The sequence below is a fragment of the Nicotiana sylvestris genome, chromosome 10, assembly GCF_000393655.2.
Source record: "Nicotiana sylvestris chromosome 10, ASM39365v2, whole genome shotgun sequence".
In the NCBI taxonomy this organism is placed as follows: domain Eukaryota; kingdom Viridiplantae; phylum Streptophyta; class Magnoliopsida; order Solanales; family Solanaceae; genus Nicotiana; species Nicotiana sylvestris.
This window is the reverse complement of record NC_091066.1, coordinates 13,133,481-13,147,170: the sequence shown is the minus strand read 5'-3', so window position 1 is coordinate 13,147,170 and position 13,690 is coordinate 13,133,481. Positions and strand designations below refer to the sequence as shown.

Here is a 13,690-nt window from a genome sequence, read left to right as displayed (position 1 = left end):
CTTCCCACTTTTAATATAGTACTAGTCTTAGGGTACGCGCATCGCGCGTGAATCCTGTCTCAATGAGTATAATATTTAAAATATAGTACTAAGTTATAAAATAAAAGTGTAAGTTCCTAAAAATGATCATGAATATTAATTGTGTATAACTAACTCAATAATTAAAAAAATATCTTATGAGTCCTCAACATAAATAATTCAACATAAAATTTGTTCCAACTTTACAATTTCAATTTCACGGGCAAGAACCTTAAAAATCTAAATAATCTTGAAAGATACAATTTACAACATATATTCAGGTAACTAATAATCTACGAACTTTAAATAAATACAAAATCAAAATACAATAATAAACAAAAAGGGACATTTAAAAAAAACAAGCTAGTAAGAGAATCTACAATTGAAATCTAGCTAATAACTCACTCATATTTAGCTAAATGTAACATGGATTAAAAATTAAAGAATCTCATAAATTATCTTGTTAATTTTACATCTTTTATTGATTTCTGCTCAACATTGCTCATAAGTATAATAGTGTATTTAAAACTTTTGAAAAAAGTATAATATTCAAATAATATTATTAGTGCAATAGTCTTGTATATTTTTAAAAAGTGAACTATCTACGCTATTGTCCAAGAACTCGTACCTCTTCTTTTTTAAATCTTTTTATTTTTCCTTTATTTTATTTTCTTATCATTTATATATAGTTTACGCGTTAGATTTATACAATGTTCAAAATCAAAAGAAAAAATAAATTTAACTTTCTCCATGGTTCATATAAGAAATAAATTAATAAGTAAATTTTAATTAATTTTAAGCTCTAAAATTTTTAAAAAAAATTAATTAAATAACTATTATATGAAATGTTTCTTATAATATTTAACATAAAATTGAGGAACTTCAGAATATATTTTTATGTTTGATAAAGATCAAGTTTGAAATGAAAAGAAAAAGCATTAGTTTTAAATTTTAGTCCTTTATTGTATGTAAATATTATTTCATAAATAAAAAGTATTCTATTAAGTTTAAGAAACTCACGTTTTCTTATTAATATATATATGTTATGTAAGAAAGTCAAGTTTTAAACTCACGGTAATAATTAAGACTTCTTATTTAGTTCAATAAGGAAATATTTAAATTTTAGGTGATTCAAATACCCTAATTATTAGGAAAGTAACTTAAATTACAATTATGTCCAATGTGAAATTTATTTTAAAGGGTAAAAAAGGCGAACGATATTTCGCTAAGGGCCTTCATGCTTTTAATATAGTGTGTGTGTATGTATATATATATATATATATATACTAGTTTTAGTATATGCGCGTTGCGCGTGTCCCTCGTGTTAATGAAAAATAAAATTTTATAAATAAAATAAATAATATTTAAAAATATGTTATGTTATTATATAAAATTAAGAGTAGTTCTTCCTTAGGAGTTTGATCTACTCTAATAGTTCTTCCTTCAGTTGTTTCTCTTTCTTGCTTTATTGTACAAAAAAAGTTATAGGAGTAGCGTTTGATTGAAAGGTAAAAAAATCATTCAATTTTACTTGAGTACTTGGGTACGTACATTGCATGTATATTTCATGTTACTTATTCAAAAATTTATGTAAGATAGTTTACCAACAATTAATTTTTTTTTATCTTTACTCATTTTACGGTACTGCTAAAGTTGTAACCTTATTCTATTGATAACTTAATAATCATATAGGCATCCGAACTCGATTATTATTAACAATTTTTATATTATTATTTTTTTGCTCAATTATTATCTTATTTTACCTATAATTTCTTTCTAAAGTACTTTTACTCGTGACCAATTACATACATACATATATATATATATATATATATATATATATATATATATATATATATTCTTTTTTTATTCCAATTTTTGTGTACAAAATATATATTGATCAACTTATTCTACCATTTAAAATAATGTCACATTTAAAAACGATTATCATTTGATTATTTCTTAATATTTAGACAATAAAAATGGACAAAACTTGTAAGTATATTTCAAATTCTACGTCCTTATTGTTAAAAGAAAATAGAATATCACAATTGCTTTTTAAAGTCTAAATTCATGCCACCTTAATATGAATTATCATTAATGTTTTCATTTTTTTAAATCAAAACTATGACTTAAATGCACTATTTCTTACGTGCCTTTTTAAAATATTAGGCATAAAATTGATGGATCATTTATTTACTTTACTTTTATTTAAACCACACGTTATTTACTTTTTTTTACAGAATATATATCCATGAAAGCAACATGTAAGAATTATAATTATGTGACATATATAATTCAAATAAGGAAAATATTTAAGTTAAATAAAGTTTTAATTGACTTTAAAGTCCTAAATTTTAGGGTTTCCTACCTAGTTCAATGAAAAATAATTTAATAACAAAATTTTAGTCAATTTCAAAGAACTAAATATTAGGAGAATAATTAAATGACTATTTTGTCTAATGTGAACTCCAATTTTAAAGGGTAAAAAAGGCGAACGACATTTCGCTAAGGGCCTTCATGCTTTTAATATAGTATAAATATAAATACATTTTAACTTCCGTTGAAGAAATTGAAAGAACGAATAAGTGAGATATGCAAAGATTCAGATATAGTGGCATGTCCCATACAGGAGAATAAAATTACCAATACCTTTTTATCCATATTTAGGCATGGGAATTAATAATTCACCTTCGTTTTGGCACTTAATGGACCACATTATCTTGAACTGAAAAAAATTAGTACAAACCTCCTAAAAAATGTATTTAGCAATAATAAATTGAGTACTATCCGCGTTAATGATGATATTGTCGGCGTATTTTTTAGTAAAAATAGCACGGTATAGCCAGTTTTCGGACTGATCATTCAAAAATAGCCAGCGTTTACGAAGTCAATGAAAAATAGCCACTATTTTGCTGCAACAAAAACCGGTCCAACATAATATACTGGAGTTCGGTGCACCTGTGTATGAACTCCAGCATATTATGCTGGACCGGTATACTTTGCTGACTCCAGTATCATATACTGGAGATTGGAGCACCGGTGCTCCAAACTCCAGTATATTATACTGGACAATTATACTTGCTGGAACTCCAGTATATTATGCTGGAGTTCTAGTGTACTTATGCTGGAACTCCATCATATTATGCTCGAGTTCCAGCATACTTATCCTGGAACTCTAGTATAATATGTTGGAGTTCAAGCATACTTATGCTGGAACTCCAGTATAATATATTGGCGTATTTTTCGGGTTTTGAACAGTGTTTTCGCTCAGATTTATCTTTACATAAAAAGTGGCTAAATTTCGATTACTTTTGAAACTGGGCTATTTTTGAACGACCAGTTGTAAATCTGGCTACTTTTGAACAGTGTTTTCGTTGGCCTGGTACAAAGGGTTACGTTACAACTGTAGATATTCAAGAGGGAGATTTTAATTGTTTTTTTGTAACGTTTCATCTTCAAAATATGCTTAATTACCCAAGAATGAGAATAGCGCACGTAAACTTCACCTTGCTATGACTAGGATGATTAGATTTCTTATTTATGGTAAGAAGGGTGCAGAATACAAGATGGATTCATAATTTAAATTTGATGAGTTCAATTTTAAAATTTTATAACCTGATCCATTAAAATTATGAATTTAAAATTTAATATTTATTAAAATATTAATAATTCTTTATTTAAATATATATTTCATCAAACACGAGCTCTATCCGCCCTGAAGAATGGTACTCACGTCGCAACTATATAATATCGTTACCTACTTTATTTTTGGGTAATATAAGAGAGAATAATTAATGGGAATTCCGGAATTGCACCAACGTAATTCTTGTATCCATTGAATAGTTTCTTGGTTTACAATTTGTTTGGATGGTTGTTATGTATCGTTTCATAATGTATCATATAGTATTATTTTGTATTGTACTGTATTATTTTGATATAATACAATATTTGAATAGATTGTATTGCTTGTCGTTGTCTCGTGATGTCATGCACCAACAACATGAAGAACAAACTTGAAATATTATAAAGAAAAGATAAAATACGAGGTAAAATTTTATATAGGTAAGATAAAGAATAAAATTAGATTATTTAATAATAAGGAAGAGCAAGATACGAGAAAAAAAAAAGGTAATGACACGATCACACCAAATCGATCGTTCAATAAAGTGATACGTTTATCATTACGTAACGTTTAACGAAACGATACAATAAAATTTATGCAACAATCAAAATAGCCATTGCATTTAAGGTAACAATACGATACAATACAATAGGTATGAAATCCTTAAATTTCATATGATTTCGTAGGATTCTTAGTACAATTTTTTTGTCCAGACCAAGTATCTAAACTTTAAAGAAAGGACCAAAAAGAACCAAGTAAAAACAAAGAACCTGTCCTAATCTCAGAAGTCGAAATGAATATTTTTCTGGAAAAGTGAATAGAAATGCCTATCAGTTAATCAACTCTTTCAATAGAGAGAGGGAGAGAGAGACAAAATGATTAAGATAGAGTGACAGTCAACCAAGATCATAGAGAGAGAAGTAAATAATATATATATAGTAGTACTAAAGTAAAGGTATTAGAACCTTCCCATAGAAACAATACATTAGATTTTTTCCATGCTTTTTTTTTTTTTTTGGCTTGTTTCATACATAAAGTTTGAATCTTTTTACCCTTTTTCCCTTTTCACAAATCTTGCATATAGATAGGAAGATCCCCACCATTCTTGGAAAAAAGTAGGAGCTTGTAGTTTTTTATATAACCTTCCCATATCAAGATTCCATGGTTTTTTCTGTATCATCATCAAAAGGAATCACTTGACAATCTTAGTTAATTTGCTCTTCTGGGATGTGGGGTCTCTAACATTTTGAAGAAGTGATGCACAAAAGTCTAGAGGTAATGCTAATCCATTGGTTTTCTTTATATAGTTGACTTCTCGATCTAGCATATTGGCTTATTCATTAGTATGTGCTGGAGTTTGTGGGCAGCTCTGAATTTTTGCAGTTCTTTGAAATGGTTAATTTATCAATCTTTTGGATATTTGTTTGTACTGGACCTTGCTTTGGTTTGTTATAGGTTGTCTTGTCTAGAGACGGATTCAAGATTTAAAATCAATGGGCTCAACCTTTATATTTTTATCATTGAACTCATTATACTTTTGAAATTGCAAGCTCAAAGCTTGAATTATTAAATTTTTTAAGTGATTTTTCATATGTATATCTATACTTGTGCCGAAGATACTATATTCAGATCAACCTGTTGACTATATGCTACATCCGCCGCTGGTTGCCAAGGTTGCTTTCTAAATATAGCTGATTCATCTGCTATGTCGTGATGATTGAAGCTGCGGGATATTTCTCTAAATTTTACAGGTCAAGCTGCAACTTTGAGCCGAGGGTCTACCGGAAACAGGCTCTCTGCCTTCTTAAGGTAGGGGTAAGGACTGCGTACACTCTATCCTCCCTAGACCCCACTTGTGAGACTACACTGGGTATGTTGTTGTTGTAAGCTGCAACGTTGAGTTACTGAGGGGTTTTGATATGTCTCGGGTATTTGACTCAAGAAATGGGCTAATTCTGATTTGGATGGTTTTCTTGTTGGCTTCTGTGATGTTGGTTTATCCTATAGAAGGATTGAATGCTGAAGGAATTTACCTACTTGAGTTGAAGAAGAATATAATCGATAAGTTTAACTATCTTGAGAATTGGAATTCTAGTGATGAGACACCATGTAAGTGGAAAGGTGTAAATTGCACTTCTGATTATAATCCAGTTGTGCAAATTCTTGATCTGAGGTCTATGAATCTTTCTGGCTCTTTGAGTTCTAGTATTGGCGGTCTTGTATGTTTAACCGTTCTTGACTTGTCTTACAATGAATTCACTGGAAATATTCCGAAAGAAATAGGAAATTGCTCGAAATTGCAGAGTCTCCAACTCAATGATAATGATTTCTATGGCCAGATTCCTGCTGAATTGTATAACCTTTCTTATTTGGAAGAGTTAAATTTGTTCAATAACATGATATCTGGTCCTATTTCAGAGGAGTTTGGGAAACTCTCTTCTCTAGTTTCTTTTGTTGCATACACCAATAATATCATCGGTCCACTCCCTCGATCACTTGGGAATCTGAAAACAATGATAACGTTTCGAGTGGGGCAGAATTTACTCTCTGGAAGCTTACCCGCGGAGATTGGTGATTGCCTGAACTTACAAGTTCTTGGTCTGGCACAAAATAATATTGGAGGAAATATACCCAAAGAGCTCGGTATGCTTAGTAGTTTGAAACAACTTGTACTTTGGGACAATCAATTATCTGGCTATATTCCAAAGGAACTCGGAAATTGTACAAGACTTGAACTGTTTGCTTTATACCAGAACAACCTGGTTGGAGAAATTCCTGTTGAGATAGGTAAGCTCAAATTTCTCAAGAGGTTATACCTATACCGGAATGGATTAAGTGGTACTATTCCAAGGGTTATTGGGAATCTTTCTTCGGCATTAGAAATTGATTTCTCAGAAAACTATATAATTGGAGAAATACCAACTGAGTTCAGTCAAATAAAGGGCCTGAAATTGTTGTATCTTTTCAAAAACCAGCTCAAAGGTGCCATACCTCAAGAACTTACTAGTTTAAGAAAATTGGAACATCTTGATCTGTCGATTAACTACTTAACAGGCCCTATTCCATTTGCATTTCAGTATCTGACTGAATTGGTTCAGTTACAGCTCTTTCAGAACTCTTTAAGTGGTAGTATTCCTCAACATCTCGGGATTTATGGCCGACTTTGGGTTGTTGATTTATCTAACAACTACCTCACAGGAACAATCCCTCCAAATATTTGTAGGAATTCCGATTTGATTTTGCTAAATCTTGGCTCAAATAACTTGCACGGAGACATTCCACCTAGTGTTATTAACTGTGTCTCGTTGGTACAACTTCGTCTTAATGGCAACTGGCTACAAGGGAAATTTCCTTCTGATGTGTGCAAATTGAGGAATTTATCTGCTCTTGAATTAGGCCAGAACACGTTCGGTGGTTTAATACCTCCTGAGATTGGAAACTGTCAAAATTTGCAAAGACTTGATTTGTCAGGCAACTATTTCACACATGAGTTGCCAAATGAGATAGGGAATCTTCAAAAACTTGTAACTTTTAATGTCTCATCTAATTTGCTGACTGGTCAAGTACCACCAAAAATTCTGAAATGCAAGGCGCTACAACGACTTGATCTCAGCAAGAACAGCTTTTGTGGTACTGTACCTGATGAAATTGGAAAACTGGCGCAGCTAGAACGCCTTTTGGTTTCAGAAAATAAGTTTTATGGAAAGATACCAGCAGCATTGGGGAGGCTTTCGCGTTTGACTGAGCTGCAGATGGGTGGAAATTCATATTCAGGTGAAATACCACCAGAATTAGGTAATCTTACTGGTTTACAGATCGCGATGAATCTTAGTTACAACAATCTCTCTGGTACAATACCACCTAAGCTTGGCAATCTTATTCTACTAGAGTATCTCTATCTCAACAATAATCATCTCACTGGTGAAATACCGATCACATTCCAATACCTGACCGGTCTAATGGGCTGTAACTTTTCATACAATAACCTCACCGGTCCACTGCCAGATATACCGCTGTTTCAAAATATGGATGTCAGTAGCTTTATTGGAAACAAAGGTCTTTGCGGTGGGCTTCTAGGTGAATGTAATGAATCTCCATCTTTAAATTCTGATCCTGTAGTCGAAAGTGCAGGTGCTCCTAGAGGGAATATTGTTACTATTATTGTTGCGACTGTTGTTGGTGGTGTTTCTCTTGTTTTGATTTTAGGTGTTTTATATTTGATGAGGCGGAATCCAGTTCAGATGGTTGAATCCATCAAAGATATGGACGCGTCATTTCCAGGTTCGGGCATATATTTCCCTCCCGAAGAGGAATTCACTTTCCAAGACTTGGTTGACGCGACAAACAATTTTCATGACAGTTATATTGTTGGGAGAGGAGCTGTAGGGACAGTTTATAAGGCTGTGATGCAGTCTGGGAAAACGATTGCGGTTAAGAAGCTGGCTTCTAACAGAGAGTGTAATAACATAGAAAAGAGTTTCCGAGCAGAGATTACAACACTGGGAAAGATCAGGCATCGTAACATTGTAAAACTCTATGGCTTTTGCTATCATCAGGGTTCTAATCTGCTTCTTTACGAGTACATGGCGAAAGGTAGCTTAGGTGAATTGCTTCATAGTACATCCTGTAGCTTGGAGTGGCCGATACGCTTTAAAATAGCTCTTGGGGCAGCTGAAGGCCTATCTTACTTACATCACGATTGCAAGCCACAGATCATCCACCGCGATATAAAGTCCAATAATATATTGCTTGATGAGAAGTTAGAAGCTCACGTTGGTGATTTTGGCCTAGCTAAAGTTGTTGACGTGCCTCAAAATAAGTCTATGTCTGCAATTGCTGGATCATACGGCTACATTGCCCCTGGTAAGTACTTTTTCATTCTTTTCATGAAAACTTGCCTAGTATAGCTCGTCTATTGTCTGAAAAATTGTCAAGATACATATTTCTAGGTGGTCCTCATAAGGCTATAAAAGCATACATCTTTATAACAACATCGCTATATAACAGTCATTCACTATAAAAGCCAAACTTTTTATGGAACCAATTTTCATGCTATGTTATAATATATGTTCTATAGAACAGCACTTCGCTATAACAGCCAAAAAAATTCGGAACAAATAAGGCTGTTATAAAGAGGTTTGACTGTATATTTTCGATACGCAATGATTATAACTCTTCATGGAAAAATCAGTGAACATACACGTAAAGTTCCACATAAAATTCCTCCCATGAACTGACTAGTGTTTGTTAGTTTTCGCCGTACTGTATGATCTAGTAAACTTTTTCTGACAAGCTTAATCCTTGCGTCAAATTACAAGGTACACTTTTGATGTTCAATTTGAATGTCACTCTAAAAGATTATGTGCTATGTCATGATATGAACAAAACACTATTGTTTTAATGGTTCTGTTTTTTCCGCTGCAGAATATGCTTACACAATGAAAGTAACAGAAAAAAGCGATATCTATAGTTATGGAGTCGTCCTTTTGGAGTTGCTAACTGGAAAAACACCTGTACAGCCACTAGATGAAGGAGGTGATCTTGTCACCTGGGTGAGGCATTATATTCGGGACCATTCGTTAACGCCAGGGATACTTGACAGCAGATTGGATTTAACCGATAAAACTACTGTAAATCATATGCTTACAGTTTTGAAAATTGCTTTAGTGTGCACTAGTATGTCACCAGTTGATCGTCCTTCAATGCGTGAGGTCGTGTTAATGTTGATTGAGTCTGATGAGCAAGAAGGTAACTTCATCTTGTCTCAAGTTTAATTACCCTCAGAAAAACATAATAACCTGTAAATGTATACAAAAATGCCTTCCTCTGATAAGCTTTCTAGTGCTAGTTCTCCTTGTATTGTATTTTACAGGTAAATAATACAAGAAATTACCACATATTTCTTACAGTGAAAATGCTGTCTGACTTTGTAGAATGAGTTTGGAAGTGATTAATGCTACTCTGGTTAGTTCATTGTCTGAAGTTTTACAGTATAATCAGACGTTTTGTCGCACTGGCTTAGTTCAAGTATTTATAAAATGTTTGATTACTTATCTGAAAAAACCGAGCTTGTTTAGGACTGAGACATAGTTGTAGTTATACTTATCCAAAAAAAGTTTTACAGTATAATTAGCCTCTGTGCCTTCTCCAGGGAGCTAGATTTTCAGGGCTGTGAGACACTACAGTATGATCTGTTAGAATATCAAATGCTAAATAGAAATAACTGCAGAGGTTATATGTGGTTCGACCGACCATGTTGTATGGGGCAGAGTACTGGCCAGTTAAGAACTCTCATATCCAGAAGATGAAGGTAGCTGAGATGAGGATGTTGAGGTGGATGTGCGGGCACACTAGGATAGATAAGATTAGGAATGACGATATTCGTGAGAAGGTGGGTGTGGCTTCTGTGGAAGACAAGATGCGGGAAGCGAGGCTCAGATGGTTCGGGCACGTGCGGAGGAGAAGCCTGGATGCTCCGGTGAGGAGATGTGAGTTGCTGGCTTTAGTGGGTTCGAGAAGAGGTAGAGGACGGCCTAAGAAGTATTGGGGAGAGGTGATCAGGCAGGACCTGACACGATTGAAGATTTCCGAGGACATGACCCTTGATAGGAAGGTTTGGAGGTCGAGCATTAGGGTGGTAGGATAGGGTGGTAGTCGAGCTTCCCCTCCTCCATTCCGGGGGTGAAGCGAGTTTGAGTAGGTTGGTCCTAGACAGACTTGTGGTTAATGTAGAGTCCACACTAACCTTACTGTTTTCCATAGCTCTAGTCTTAGTTGTGGGTTATGGCAATTGCCTATCATCTATTCTATGGTTTTTAGGATGATGTCATTATTTCTATGGTTATGCTGTCATTACTGATGAATTGTCTTTTCTTGTTTTCTTGTTTTCTTTTTATCTTCCTGAGCCGAGGGTCTATCGGAAACAGCTTCTCTGCTCTATCGGGGTAGGGGTAAGGTCTGCATACACACTACTCTCCCCAGACTCCACTTAGTGGGACTTTACTGGGTCGTTGTTGTTGTTGTTGTTATATGTGTTTGTCCTGGTCTAAGTTGCTCCGACATGACAGTTTAGGTGCCGCACCCGTGTCGACATGACACTAGTATGGGTTGGGTATGTGATCCGTACAGAATCTGGTCAAACAATTTTGGGTACTTTGACCACGACGGACGGAAAAATTTGAGATGAGATACAATTTGATTCCCTCACCCATATCCGTGTCCCAAAATCTTAGAATTTACATCTCGAAAGATCCGACCTCTAGATCCGCACCCGTGTCGGACACCCGCACCTTCATATGAGCAACTCAGGTCATGCTGCAGAACTTTTTGTTCCTTAAACTGGCAAAGAACTTAGAAAAAAGAAAGAGGGGCTAAACACTAAAGCTTTATGGATATAACTGCCTTAAAACATGTAAAGTGTATAGGAAATTACTTCTTCAATCTTGAAAGGATGGACATTAAACTTCTCCAATTTACAGCCCCTTTTATGTCATTTTTTGCATGTCTAGATTTTGTTCTGCAACATCAGTCTAATGCCAGGCAAAGCTTTGAACATGTTAACTTTGGGCCTAGGTTCACTTTGCTTCTCACCTACATTCATCCCCTAGATTCTACTCCCTCCGGTTTTATTTTAGATGACATTCTTCCCTTTTCAGTCCACTCGAGAAATACTAACAACACCTTTATGAATTATGTGTTTGGAAAGTTAATAAATTTGAACAGAGGCGGATCCAGGATTTAAATCCCATTGGTTCAATTTTTACGGTTTTTAGCGTTGAACCCATTATATTTTTAAAGTTATGGGTTCATATCTACTATTTATGCAATTTTAATGCATTTTTACATATAAATTTTTACTCAACATCGAAAGTTATGAGTTCAGGCAACACACTACATACGCCCCTGACTTTGAACTTCTTTATCTTACTTTTAATGACTTGTTATAATAGCAGCAGATAGTGTATTTGCCAGCTATTGGCACCCACTAGTTTTCTTAATTTGCCTACCCAAGGTATTGGCACCCACCACTTGCTCACCACTATACGGTACTGCGTATGTTTCAAAAGGCACAAGCATAGTGCAGCGTTTAGTGGACGGTCTCAAGACATAAGATATTTTTTTATTTTAGTTTTTCGTTGTTGTCTGAAACTTGTATTAGGGTCCGACTAATCTAAGTTCAGGCCACTTAAAGTGGAAAAGTTGCCTATCAAGATTTTTTTCTATTTTCAAACTCAAACCCAAGACAGCAAGATTTTCGGTTAAAAGTAGATGGATCCTATTCATCCTATCACCGTATTTTATACCATGAACTCTTATTTATTCTTATATCATATTAAATTGTATGACTATCTAATTGAAAAACATAGACTATTAGAGATCACACCTTTATTTATTTAATTATAAATCTTCAATACTTACCTGTACATGTAATCCAGTTATCAAGATTGCATCAAAGGCGATCAAGTGTGTTTATTTGATAAGGAAAAGAGAAAACGTCCCTCAAAATCCTATTAAATAAAGCAAGTTGGTTCATATGTTTTTAAAGGATCAACAGAAGCTCTGTGCTCCTAGTTATACTATAAGTTCTTAAGATAATATATAATTAATTTGTCGGTTATTTTTAGTTTAAGAGAGTAGGTGCGTGATTATTTTCTATATAGGACAAGTGAAACTAAAATGAAACAAAGTTGTATCTTTGTGGAATATGGTAGCTATTGGCAGAAAGCATTTGCATGTTTTTGCTTATCAAGATTAATTGAAAATTTTAAATTGCTACTTTAGTAATGCATAAGTTCATAAACTTTTTGGCTTTAACATGCTTTTAGAGGTAAATTGCACCAAGTTGGAATGGAGAAACGACAAAAGGATAGCGTCAATAATTAATTACTTAATGTCTTTAATTAAACTAGCTTATCACTTTAAAAGAAAGGATTAGGAAAATTAATCAACGGACTAAATGGGGCAAGTTGCAAAACAAAATACTGTTTTGTCTTTTGTTTTCTTTTTAGTTTAAGTGGGATGCATGACTACTTTATAACTGGCAACTCAATGAAATATCATATTTTAGAGATTTAAAAATACTATGTTTGTAGCTTTTAAGCCATAGGGAGAATCAAATATATTGATTTAAAATAAGATTTTGCTTTTTTTGCACGGACGAGTAGCTACCTTTTGGCTCAATCATAGAAATCCTTCGAGTCCCACAATGATCCTGCTATCAAAGGGCAGTCGTTTAGTGCTCTTCTATGTTTCTTTTTTCTTACTTAATATTCGATATTCGTATCGGGATCCCGAATAATTCGAATATTTCACCGTGTGTAAGGTTCATTAAAAGGGAAGCATTTTCTATCAAGATATTTTTCATTCTCTGTGCTCGAATACGAGATATTTGATTAAAGATTGAAGGATCATATTTATTCCACCACAACCCTGAATCGTTGTACTCTTCTATGTTAATTGATCGTGGATGTAATAAATTATTACTCTCTCTCGTCCTTTTATTATCTCTCTTTAGCCACAAAAAAGGTCCAAAATATTTATCACTTTAACAAATCAAGAAGACATTAGTTTAATTTTAATAAAATTCACCGTTACTACTCTAATAAAGCATATAGTAATTTAGTTACTCATTTAAAAAAGAGATAAGAGTAATTTAATCAAATACCTCCTACAACTAATACTATAAGATGATTTTTTTAATAGGTGTGCCAAACAAAAAGGAAAGCGGAGAGTATTATATATTGTTGTTACTATTGTAATTTTTATTTTTGTTGCAGCAATGGCAAAGACACATTCAATCAAATGCTGTCATCTAATATCGCTTCACGTAAAAATAATTTATATATATTATTTTTAGTATTAATACCTCCTACAACTAATACTATAAAATGATTTTTTTAATTGATGTGCCAAACAAAAAGATAGCGGAGAGTATTATATATTGTTGTCGTTACTATTGTAATTTTTATTTTTGTTGCAGCAATAGCAAAGACACATTCAATCAAGTAGTGTCATCTGATATTGCTTCACGTAAAAGTAATTTATATA

The 13,690-nt window shown here is 33.4% G+C and overlaps 2 protein-coding genes across 3 annotated transcripts; both read left to right on the top strand.

Annotated features, from left to right (window-relative positions):
- The first annotated feature begins 4,510 nt into the window (after positions 1 to 4,510).
- Positions 4,511 to 9,594, top strand: LOC104229927 (probable leucine-rich repeat receptor-like protein kinase At2g33170). Of its 2 annotated transcripts, XM_009782656.2 has the most exons (3): positions 4,511 to 4,918; positions 5,395 to 8,506; positions 9,068 to 9,594. In XM_009782656.2, the coding sequence occupies exons 2-3, from the start codon at positions 5,563 to 5,565 to the stop codon at positions 9,415 to 9,417; spliced, it is 3,294 nt and encodes a 1,097-aa protein (XP_009780958.1). In that variant the 5' UTR covers positions 4,511 to 4,918; positions 5,395 to 5,562; the 3' UTR covers positions 9,418 to 9,594. The 2 variants fall into 2 exon arrangements, with proteins under 2 accessions (XP_009780958.1, XP_070016403.1); XM_070160302.1 differs by lacking the exon at positions 4,511 to 4,918 and having other exon boundaries at positions 4,927 to 8,506.
- On the top strand, positions 9,460 to 13,458 carry LOC138879014 (uncharacterized). The gene is made up of 4 exons (XM_070158585.1): positions 9,460 to 9,515; positions 9,577 to 9,670; positions 9,873 to 10,256; positions 13,420 to 13,458. The coding sequence occupies exons 1-4, from the start codon at positions 9,460 to 9,462 to the stop codon at positions 13,456 to 13,458; spliced, it is 573 nt and encodes a 190-aa protein (XP_070014686.1).
- The last annotated feature ends 232 nt before the right edge of the window (positions 13,459 to 13,690 follow it).

Excerpts from the sequence above, each read along its gene's own strand:
- LOC104229927 (XM_009782656.2), top strand. The coding sequence starts at position 5,563 with ATGTCTCGGGTATTTGACTCAAGAAATGGGCTAATTCTGATTTGGATG. Across the intron at positions 8,507-9,067 it reads ATACGGCTACATTGCCCCTG|AATATGCTTACACAATGAAA; the intron begins GTAAGTACTTTT and ends TTTCCGCTGCAG.
- LOC138879014 (XM_070158585.1), top strand. The coding sequence starts at position 9,460 with ATGCCTTCCTCTGATAAGCTTTCTAGTGCTAGTTCTCCTTGTATTGTA. Across the intron at positions 9,671-9,872 it reads GTCGCACTGGCTTAGTTCAA|AGGTTATATGTGGTTCGACC; the intron begins GTATTTATAAAA and ends AAATAACTGCAG. Across the intron at positions 10,257-13,419 it reads ACATGACCCTTGATAGGAAG|CAATGGCAAAGACACATTCA; the intron begins GTTTGGAGGTCG and ends TTTTTGTTGCAG.